Raw genomic sequence first — 11,639 nt, 5'->3', positions numbered from 1 at the left:
ATCTGTGGCCAACAGGCCACATGTGCCCCAGAATAGCTACAAACGTAATCTAGCTCATTTGTAGACCACAATGTCATGTAAAAATATTCAAAGTTGGGCAGTGGTTCTGCACCTGCAACCTCGTGTGCTGTGCTTTGGTAGACTATTTAAAGGGCAGTGGACTAGAAACAGCCTCAAAGCAGTCCCTTGAGTACTAATGAGATGGTTGAGCTGGTAAATGTCCCTCTGATGACCTGAGGTTAACCCCTGGACTGACCTACATAGAAAGAACCAGCTTCTACAAGTTGTTCTCTGACCTCTATACATGAGCCATGGCTCTCATGAATACACACACACGTGCACATGTGTGCGCGCACACACACACACACACACACACACACACACACACACACACTGGTACAAGCAAAATAAATATATAAAATATAAGTTTTTAAAAATGTAGCTAAGTATGATGGTGCACATCTTTGATACCTGCACTCTGGAGGCAGCCAAGGATAATTCTGTGAGTCTAAGGATAGCCTGGTCAACATAGAGTTCCATGCCAGCCACCACTACATAATAAGACCCTGTCAAAAAAAAATATAGTGTCCTTTTGGCCTTTCCTGTGGTCACAGCTCTCATTTCTGTTAATTGCAGTCATTGTGATTTATATTCATCACTGAGGAGGTGGCCAGGGTGGGCCTGCATCTATTTCAGTCCCAAGCTTGAGACAACATGTCATTCCCCTTGTGTTGGTGATAGCTCAGACCCTGGTTCTATAACTTTCAGAGGCCCAAGGCTCTTGCTTTCATTGTGTAGTTACTCTGACAAAAGCTGTTAGTCTTCGAAGGACACGGGGCACTGCATGACCCATACATATGCGGGGCTCTGGGTTCCCTCCCCAGAGCCTGGAGCATAGTCTGCAGTTCTGAAGCCATGGAGTAAATGTCACCAAGCAATTAAAGACTATGGCGAAGAGACAATGGTCTCTGAGCTTGGGTACCTAGAGCACCATGGGCTCCAGAGAAGCTACTTAAGGCTACTGAGAAGATGTGAGGGGACTCACAGGATTCTGGGAAGAGGGAACACTCCTCCAGTGACAGAGAAGCAGGTGAAACCAGTATGGGGAAAGGGGAGTTACAGAATTCCCTCTTCTGGAGAGTAGATGCCTGTCCAGGGAAACATTCTCTACCTGAGGGGTGGGCGTTTGAAATGAAACCATTCTTTGCACATGAGCCTTTCACAGCTTTAGGAGTCTATATTTGCACTGAGAGATACAGAAAGTAGGGGGACCCTCTCCACAGGGTACACTGGAGCATGAGTGTGTTCAACACTGAACACATAAGTATTTCAACCCTAAGGAGGAATGTGGAGCACAGGCAGAGCAAACACCCGTGTTATCTTGTGCCTGTTCTGCTGTCAGATGGATGGATCAATAGGTTTCCAGGATGTGTATACCCATTTACCTCAAGTTCAGTCTGGAATATGGCAGCTGCCTCAAGTTCCCAGTGCAGGGTACTTAGACTCTCACAGTGATCCCTTGAACAGGACTCCTTAGGGACTAAGTCCCTCCACCAGTCCCTGATCCCCACTCCTTTTCCAAAAGTTCCAGGGAGCTCTGCAGGTTGGTAGAGACTGGGTCTCCCAACCCAGCTCAGCTGTTCTCACTCCCCATGGTCTTGGTCTTCTGGAAGATGTTCTGCATGGCTGAGATTCTGTCCTTATCCTGGATGTTAAAGACCTGGAACTGCAGTGAGCAGGGACAGAGGGTCACAGGCAGCCAGGTTACACCTGTCTCAAGCATTCCCTATGACCACCCTACATGTGGGTACCCACCTGGGCCAGCATCCATGAAGGTGGACTACTCCAGCATCCCTCCTCCACCAGCCCTGCCTCACACAATGTATCCTTGACACAGGCATGAGTCCCAAGGAGACCCCACTGATGTGCATCCCCAGCCTCCTCCCACCCCGCCTGCACAGATCTGCTGAGAGCTTAGCGTAAGCCCATCAGTCTGACCCAAAACTGGGGTGACAATTCTTGAGTGGTGGTGAGTAGTTATCAGCTCCCCAACAGGCAGGTCTTCCTTGAATAAAATGGAGATGCCCACTACCACAATGTCCACCCCAGGCCACTGCTGCTAGAGAGTTGACCAAAAAATGTCAGACATGCCTTTGGAGGTGGTATTTGGACCTGGGGTTGGGGTGGGTCTCTGCTTTTGCAGGGGAACAATGGGCTCTGTGAATGTGGTAGGCATCTCTGAGCATCAGGCCAGAGAATACCGGGTCCCAAAGGTCATGGCTATCAGAATGCCAAGTCCAGAAATACACAGGAAATGGAACCCAGGAGGTCTGGGTAAGGTCATAAACCCAAGATGGAGGAGTGTTCTGGGCATTTCCCCTGTGTGGTTTAGGGTAATTCTGTGGAACACAGGGGCAGTCTCGGGCACTCTGCCTTGGATTCCAGAGGGCAGTATAACACCTGTGAGGTCTCTCTCGAGGTAGCACTTCCTGTCCTATCTGACGCTTAAGTCATCCAGAGGCCCAGCCATCCTTGAGTTCCTGACCTGGGAGGGAGTGGTCAAGGTACAGGACCAGGGCTCTATCAACTCTCTCCTGCAACAGCTGCACCCACCTTATCTAGCAGAAAATCAAAGTAGGCGGTGGCCCAGTAGGTAGGGTCACTGGCAGGGAGCTGCAGGAGAGCCTTGACACCATTGTCGATGCGTGGTGGACGGCTGTGGCCCAGGTGGGTGACATGGATTCGTAAGGACTCTTCGGGCTGGCTGGCGAAGTGTTCCACTCGTTGGTAGATGCCGCCAAGGTCCAGGCCACTGTCTTGCAGCAAGTTGCACTCCGGGTACAGGAAGTGAGGCAGGTTCCTGGTAGCCAGGCAGCAGAGCAGGACTACCAGCTGGCGGTACACTGAGCCCTGCAGGTCTGCCCAGTCCTCTGGTGCTGGGAACAATGTAGAGGCCCATAGCAGCACTGTCTGCAGGACACAAGGTCAGATGTGTCAATGGGCCGCTGGACTCGTTCCTGCCCACCCCCACCTGCCTGTCCACCAGCCCTGCACCGCTTACTTCCACCAGCCCCTCCTTAACATCCTGAGTGCCCTCCTATATCTGCCCACCGCGGAAGCTCCCATCACCTTCTCTCTCTCTCTCTCTCTCTCTCTCTCTCTCTCTCTCTCTCTCCTCTCCTCTCCTCCTCTCTCTCTCTCTCTCTCTCTCTCTCTCTCTCTCTCTCTCTCTCCTCTGGGCTTCTCTTCCCACCCTGTGCTGAACTTTAGTCTGAACTTTAGAACCCCCTCAGGGCTATCTGAGGATTCCTCTATCATAAGAGGTTTCTTCATGCTCCTCCGATGAGTTCATTCTCTGCAGACCAAAGGGCCCACCACAGGGCATTAGGCATCTCCCCTCCCTATGCTCCAAGCCCTTACAAGATATCTCCCCACACCCCACTACCCAACTGCAAACTGCATCTCTGTACCCTCAGACCCTTTTACTCCTCCAGCCCCTCTCAGTTCAATTGGACACCAGGATTCTCTGTGAATCAGACACCAGTCACCACTGGAAACTGGATCCCTCCCTCAGATAGAGATCCGAGAAAGCAGTGAATGGCCTAAGTCCACACAGGGGTGTCTCCCTAGAGCCAGTGTCTGATGACAAGTCAACTCACCTGTCTCTTAACACCTGAACCAAGCAGAGGGTCCTGTCAATCATGAACACATGCTCCACAAGGATCCCAGGACTTCACAGACCTATCCACCTCCCCCTTATGGTCCTGGGGATTCAGGATAATCAGAACCCTACCCTTGCATCTTTCTTGTTCTCAATACAGGACAAAGCCATAGCAGGATAAAGATGTGACTGAGTCTTCTGAGCAGAGAAAGAGAGACAGTGCTCCTGTGGTACCCAACTGGCTCCAGTCCATAGTAGAATCTGGCCAGGACTGTTCACAGATATGGGGAAGACTCATGCAGGGAGAGAGCTCCAGCCCTGCGTGGCCCAACCCAATCATGTTTCAGGCTTGCAGGACCTCCCACATAACCTGTCTGATATGCCTCAGTGCTACACTACAGCCATGCCTACAAACCTCCCTCATGAGCTATTCCCCGGTGACCCTGGAATCCTCCCAATACCCATGACTGTTTATCATGAGAGCTGGTGTGAGGAACACACGGGGGGGGGGGGGGCACTGCCCTCTTCTGTCTACTAACAAATGTGAGCAGCAGAGCAAGGTGGTGAGCTACCATGCATACCTTCAGGTGGTCAAAAGTTAGGCCATGGTTCTGGCTGCCACCTCCCCAGCTCTCAAGGTTTACACGGTCGAGAATGGAGAGGCTGTCCAGGCGGTGGCCAGGGAGGGAGCCTAGTGCATCAAGCAGGCGACTGAGCAGGTAGCCAGTGGAGATCCTGAAAGCCAGACCCACCTGTCAGGTCTAGGGTTCACCGTGCCCAGCACCCTGTGTACCACCAGAAAGAAAAGGCCTGGCTGCTGCTGCGCCCCAGTCCTAGAGAGAGCCCCGTATGAGGGTCACACCCTCACTGTGGCCATTCTGTGGCCTCATGCCCTGTCTCTCAGCAGCTGGTTTAATTTGTTAGCTTGAACATCCAGATTTCAGACTTCTCATCAAAGACTGCAGGGATTAGGGAAGACCTCAGCCGGCCCACCCTTTGTTTACCGGGGGTGGGGGGGATCAGTGGGCCCCAGCCTGGCAGGGGATGTGGGCCCCAATCTAAAGCTCATTAGGGAAACCAAAGCTCGCCCCCTAGGGAGGCAGTGGGTGGATGATGTGTGTAAGATCCTTGCACGCCACAGGCTCTTACTTCTGTGCTTGCTGGACCATCATAGGGTAGGACTTCCACTCCCTAGGTCTCGGTCCTAAAGGGTTGGCAGAGGTGAAGCAACAGGAAGGTCATTTTCTCTTCTTTACGTAAGATGGCTCTACTCGGGCCTACCTTTCTCCCGCCTTGGTGGGCCCATGGTTACTCAGCAGGTTTGTCACAGGCTCTGTTCTGCTTGAATGAGTCAGCTAGGATGCAGGGTAGGGGCCCACTGAGGTCTGCTAAAGTTTCAGAATGGTGCCCCAACTTCATACATGTCACTTACAAGGAAGAATTGCTTCTAAGATGGCAGCACCTAGGGCCTGTGTCTTGTAAGTCCTCTAGCAAAATCACTGTGACCCTGTAAGTGGGTGCCAGTCAATGGTATCAGACTTGATGGGCCCCCAGGCCCTGAGTCCTGGTTTAATCTCAAACAGACTCAGCTTCTGTACCCTTCACTGGGTCACAGACACTGATCTGGTAGCAAGTAGCCCTCACTGAACTCACGGGCTCCTGGGAACCCAGAGAAACATCTCAGGTGGGGGAACATTCTGAGAGAGGCTCTGTAAGCTGGCAAGGCCACCCCAAGTGAAGGGTATTAGCAAGCCCATGAGCTACTTTCATTGGTGTGAGCATCTTTCCTGTGTGGGGACCTTAGACAACCTATCTGCTACTGTTTACCTGGCTGTTGGTGAAGGGTCCCCTCCCACACTTCCTAACACACTAGATATATCATCAGAGCTCTGTGGTCCTAGTCACCTCCTGTGCAGAAGATGAGCCAGCTATGCCTTCCCTGTAGGTCTCTGTGAGTTGTTGAACATTAGAATTCCTCCAGAGAGTCTAGTAACCTCAGCATGACACATTTCCACAGGACAGAAGCAGATGAACCCCTCAGACCCTCCCACAGGACGCCCAGGAAGCCTTACGATGTTTCCCCTTCTCTCAGGGCCCAAAGGCCCAGAGTGGCACCTACCTCCAATGCTGGGCATCAGCTGGTACCAGGTCCACCCCGTGGCTGGCAATTCTTTTCAAGGTGCCCTCAGGAAATCCAAGCTTCAACTGGACCCCCTCCAAGGCCGGCACCCTGTGCTTCTTCGTCACCACGGGGACAACGTTGAAGCGAATCTTCCTCCAGCCACTGGACACCAGCAGGGACAGGCGCATCTGCCCTTCCTTCAGGCTGGCAGCATTTAGTGAACCTGCAACAACTCACCATTAATCTAGCTCCTCTGTTCCAGGCCTACCCCTGCCTTGGTACGGGACACCTTACCTGCTGTCTTAATGCCCTTCCCTGAATCTTCTTCCCCTATACCTACCATGCAGAGTGAAGTATTACACAACCCACCGGCTGAGCCCTGTCAGTGTCCCTCCTAACATCAGCTTCCCTTGTGAACCTTCTTTCTGTTAGGCCTCACCCTCAGTCTTGTTGCCTGAGCCTGCTGCCCACATCTCCTAGTCCTGTGGGATCTGCCCCTTGTCTGTGGTCAGGTTCCAACAACAACAACAACAAAAAAAACCCAAAAAACAAAAACAACAACAACAACAACAACAAAAAAAAACAGCTTTACCCATCCTGGATGGAGCCAGGAGAGAGAGCCCTGGTCCCAAGGAAAAGCACTGGGCTTGGATGATGCTGACCCAGTCCCAGCATGCTTAAAGCAGATGTTTGAAGAACTAGGCTTGTGGAGTTCTGCGGCGGGGTATTTTCCCTGCTACATTTTCAATAAAGCTTGGTGATTGAGCAGTATGAAAGATAGGCAGAATGAGGAGTTGGGAGGCGAGAAGGAGAGGAAGGGGAAGAGAAAGGAGAGAGGGAGCAGCCATGGAGAACTACGGATGGGTCGAAAGCTATCCTGGGTAGCAACTTCTATCAAAAGATTAGATATCGGGTAACAACTCTAATTGTGTGGGCATCTTGTTACTTGAGCCTTTTTAAACGTATAAATCCTCTGGATAATCTTTAAGCATTAAGAGTCTTCTTTCTACCGGGTACCACGAGGATAGTGGGTATTATCAGGGGCTCTGCCAAGCTTTACAGAGGCAGCATGGTGGGTTGGCAGAGCCAGCCGCCATGCTGGTGTCTCAGAGCCAGAGCATCAGGAAAATGGCGGCTGTCCAGGAACAAGCCAGACCAAGCACCATATTCTAACTATTACCCGTTACAGAGTCCTCTCAAGCTCACACCAACCCCTAGCACCCTGGGCAGCTCAGAGCCTGCAGCTCTTTGCTGGAGGGCTGTGATAAGGGCATCCCATTGCTTCACTCTGAACCTTTTCCATCTTTAGTGAAAGCCAGTGGAGTGCTCTTGAGCACAGCAATGCATTCTGGGGACTTTGAACCCCCTAGACACTGATTGCTTGAAAGGATAGGCTTCAGCTATGGTGCCACCTACAGTGTCTACAGATTCATATCCCTTCTTCAGCCAGTTGTGGCCAGGAAGGACAGAGACATAAAAGCCCAGCTCACCTGAGAAAAACCCTTGACTTCTCCTGATCACAGCTTGTATTCATTTCGCCCCCTACACTAAGAACCTCCCTAACAGCTCAGGTCTAGAGCCGCCCTATGCATACAAGAATGCATGCTGGTCCTTATACCATACAGGAAAGTGGGGGTGGGGAATTTGGCAGCAAAGCCTAGGAAAGTCTTAGGATAATGTTCACGGGAGAGAACTGCCCATGTTGGGAAAGGCTCTGGTGTCCTGGGAGGAGATACTGGTTTGGATGGCCCCATTTCCAGGCTGCCAAAGAGGGAACATTTCAAGAGTGGCATGGCTGGTTGTTCTTCCTCTTGAAACAAGCCAGTAGCAGAGATAGTGAGGGAGGGGGGGATAACAGAGACACCCACACCATCACACTGCCTCAGGGTGGACCCGTCTCCTCTCCTCGCCCAGCATTCTATCGTCCTATGTTCACTGAAGAGCCTGGATCATAGGCCAAAAGAGCCAACCCTCGGGTAGATGGGCGTGCTCAAAACAGATTCCCCAATGCAAGCCTTGTAGCAGGGTCTCCATTGCAAGGTAATCTGCAGAAAAACGCCTGGCCCTCTTGTATATCCTGTCAGCACCTGCCATCTACAGGATAACGCTTAGGAAAGTTCTGAGATCCTCCATCTCAATGAGCCTCAGTTTCCCCATGAAGGGGGGAGGGACCTGGAGGGACCCTCCCAGATCAGCGTTTAAATGCCTGTGTGTTCCTCTAGTCACACATTTTTTATCTGTGAAATGGCAGCCTGGAAGACGGCCAGCCACACCTGTTCTTACCAGGCCAACTCTAAGCCAGCCCTGGCTGGTCTCACCGGTTCCAGGGAGTGGATAGCTGAACCCTGTCACCAGCAATAGCTTCCCTTTTAAGGGATGTGTTGGAAGAGATGCCTGGAATTTCCCATGGGCCTAGTTCAGCCACAGCAACAGGAATGGACCTAGGCTTCGGAGTCTGCTTTCTCAGCCAGGAGGCAACCTGGCCATGCAAGTAGGGTGGGGGCTAGAGGTTTTAATGGTCCCTGATGGCTCATAACTTAGTCTCCTAATTGCCCTAAAAAAGGGGTTCTGTACATCAGCAAATTAGGGGGCATGCAGGACACAGGGCCAGCTGGCAATGGCTGTGTTAAGTCAAGCAAGAAGACAGAAATGGTCATGCCAAGGTACATGCTGAATTAGAGGGTTCAAGAGATGACCAGGTAAGATGCTGAGGAGCTGCAAGACACTAGACATTTAATGACAGTCTCTGGCCACCCAAAGGTCAGTCTTCCACTCTAGGACACCTGGCCCAGCAGGTCTGGAAAGGACTTCCCCCAGAAGCTGCCCTCCTGGTATTAGAAGTCTGTCTAAGAGCCCAAGGATCTTCTGGATGCTGAAGCCCAGACTGCAATGTAGGTGCCCAGCTGTGGGATCTGCTAGACACCCTTTTCCAGAGCTCTAGGAAACATGAAATAACAGTCCACTATTACAGGCTCCCAGGTCCCAGGACATGCAGCCCGACCAGGACTCCACACAGTAGGGATCCCAGGCATGTTACTACCCTCTGAAAGAGGCAACTACCCCACTCACTGATGACACAGTACAAATACCAGGAAGGTGATTTGGGAAGATAAACACATGAGAAAGTAGAATCTGCCACCATCATGTGTCTGTCTCCTCTCCCAAAAAGCAGGACATTCTGTTTTGGCCTCCAGCCCCTAGGAACCTGATGTCCTGCTGCTGAACCCAAGAGAATGCACATCATCACTTGGGGTCCTAATGTCCAGCCATCTTTGTGTAAAGAAACTGGCTGCTTCTGGCCATCCTGGGAACTGCACCCACCTGGGGATCTGACATCCCAGATAACATGATCAAGATGTCCAGCAAAAGGCTGAAGCTGAGTCCCTGGCACATTTGAAAATACTCAGCCTAGAGCCATTTGGGGCTTAGTGTACCAAGTTAGTGACTCAGCCATAAATTGAAACAGACACGCACACATGCCTGTATATACAGATGCATGCACTCACATGAATGTACTCACATACATACTCACATCCATTCACAAGCCCCACACACTCACACGTATGCACACTGACATGCATTTGTGTGCTGACACAGACACATGACCAAATTCACACACAACCTGATTGTGACTAAGGCTGAAGAGGGGACAGGTGTAAGCACTATAACAGGGTGTAACAGGTAACAGGCTGATTTCCTGGAACCTTGCCAGAGACCTCATAAAGCAAGCTAGCCAACAAAACAGCTGGCTTGTCTTAAACTTCAACACATTTATAAAGTGACACTCATTGAAATGTCTTCCCCAAACCACTATGCAGAAATAGGTCACACGAGACTCACAATCTGCTTTCTCAGCGATGCTCCCTAGCATCTCATAGACCAGAGTTAAGTCTCCTAGTTTGCAGACCCCCACAACACACAATGACAATACGTACTTCACTCATATGCACAGGGAAGACACATACCCAGGGACCTGTATACAGCCCACATGGGTCAGTCCACACCGTCAGCACTCAAACACAGTGGTCACACATAAGTACAGACACAACTGCACATTGCGCAGAGTGCCTTCCCGCTCCCTGCACTGTTACCTGGTGGAATGAGCCTGTGGTGCTTGCAATGTACAACGGCAGCCACCAGAAGATCTTTGAGGACACGCAGGACTTTACTGGGTACAATGTGGCCACAGCACTTGTCTCTGTCCTCTGAGGAGACACTGAAGATATCATCAGTCATCAATGGCTCCAAGCCAGATGCCTCCTTGAGGACACCCAGTCGACAGATTGCCGGGCCATCCCCTGGCTCAGTGGTTTCTGACTCCTCAATCAGGAGAGCCTCAGAGTCCACCCTCAGGGGCACCTCCACATCCAGTGGGTCCTCTGAGGAACGCAGAGCAAACTGGAAGGCTTCCAGATCTCGAGAGTAGTCAACAATGAAGCGGGAATCCAAGGCATGGGCACGTTCCAGCACAGTAAGCAGGATATTCTCTGCTCTCTGGTAGTCCTGGACACGGGGCGACTCCCGTGACTGGATGGCCAGCAGGTAGTGATGCCACAGGGGCACCTGCTCGGCCATGTCTGGAGCAAAGACACAGGGAGCAGGCATCTCTGAGCCAGGCATCCCTGAGCCAAGCAGCAGGCAGCAGGGCCCTGGTGGCCCTTGGGGACTGCTCTTGAGCTTGTGCAGACTGGCTCGGAGGAAGAGGTACCTGCCCAGGTGAGGAGCAGGTCTGCAGGTAGGGCTCAGCTCTCCATGGGCAGAGTTCCAGAGTGACAGGCTTCGTGCAGCAGGTTAAATAGCTGAGCCAAAGCCAAGGCCTTTGAAGTGGAGTGAGTCAGTACCTAACAATTAAGAGTATCACAGGGGGCTGTCCGAGGAGGCGGAGGCCCAGTGGCTTACCACTCTCCTCCAGCTCTACGCCTTCCTGAATCTTGGGCCCCAAACACAATGGCCTAACCTGAAGGAGGAGGTGTGTACCTAATGTTTCACACTCCACCCCAACCCAAAAGCTAGTCACAGTGTCTTTGTGAAACGGGTCTTCCTTGTCCCGCCTCCCTTCCCATGGCTCAGAAGGTAATGGCTGCCAGACCCTGTGTGGGTCCAGGCCTTGCTCAGGAAGCTTGGAGAAGAACAACCCTCAGGCCAGACCTGGGCAGTGTCTTCTTAGCATTCCTCAGATACCAGTGTATCTGAAATGAACCCTCCTCCACCTGCCATCCATATAATTGGCCAGCTCGGTCCCTCAGGCTGCCCACCCCACCCTTCCAGCCTCCCTCTGAGAAGACCTAGCACCTACCTGGCCAGGAGCTGGGGCCTGCTAGGAGAAGCAGTCTCCGGCTCTGCCTCATAGCTGGAAAGTCTCACCATGCAAACCCCTCCACACCTGCCGGTGCCCTGCCCAGTGCCTCCTCCCTCAGAGTTGTGCAAGTCCAGACTGGCAGGAGGGAGCCACCCCTATCGACCCTTGGCCCCTAGAGGAGGCCCAGTGAGAGGCAGTTCAGTTTCTAGTCTGCAAACAGCCTACAGGTTGACAGCCCAACAAGCACCACAGAGATGCCATCTCTGCAGCCACACTGTGAATGGCCTCAGACCTCAGGGAGCAGCATTAAGTCAGAATTACCAGGTGGCAGGGTAGGAAAACCACCCTGTTTAGAGGGGCTGCTCAGAACCTCAGAGGGGTTGCCACCTGTGAGCGGGCCTCTGCTAGCCTCCCTGGGTAGAGACAGGCTTCCCTGCAGCCTGGTCTACCTCTGTCTAACTGCCCAGAATATGGCTGCCTAAGGATGTTCAGTTTCCAGAGTCCTGGCTTCCTCTGCCCACTGCACTGCATTTGCCCTACCCACAGCATCCCCACGG

General features: G+C 52.2%; 1 protein-coding gene across 2 annotated transcripts; it reads right to left on the bottom strand.

Moving 5' to 3' along the window:
• Window positions 1-410: 410 nt before the first annotated feature.
• On the bottom strand, window positions 411-11,221 carry Mab21l4 (mab-21 like 4). Of its 2 annotated transcripts, XR_013104586.1 has the most exons (7): window positions 11,080-11,221; window positions 9,875-10,624; window positions 5,781-6,006; window positions 4,243-4,396; window positions 2,614-2,970; window positions 1,446-1,726; window positions 411-566 (listed from the first exon to the last, which is right to left on the bottom strand). XR_013104586.1 is itself a non-coding variant. In XM_034522060.2 (6 exons), the coding sequence occupies exons 2-6, from the start codon at window positions 10,401-10,403 to the stop codon at window positions 1,634-1,636; spliced, it is 1,359 nt and encodes a 452-aa protein (XP_034377951.1). In that variant the 5' UTR covers window positions 10,404-10,624; window positions 11,080-11,221; the 3' UTR covers window positions 1,218-1,633. The 2 variants fall into 2 exon arrangements, 1 of the variants encoding a protein (XP_034377951.1); XM_034522060.2 differs by lacking the exon at window positions 411-566 and having other exon boundaries at window positions 1,218-1,726.
• Between the last annotated feature and the right edge of the window lie 418 nt (window positions 11,222-11,639).

This window comes from Arvicanthis niloticus, chromosome 17 (assembly GCF_011762505.2).
Source record: "Arvicanthis niloticus isolate mArvNil1 chromosome 17, mArvNil1.pat.X, whole genome shotgun sequence".
NCBI classification, from domain to species: domain Eukaryota; kingdom Metazoa; phylum Chordata; class Mammalia; order Rodentia; family Muridae; genus Arvicanthis; species Arvicanthis niloticus.
This window is presented reverse-complemented; position numbering and strand designations above follow the sequence as displayed.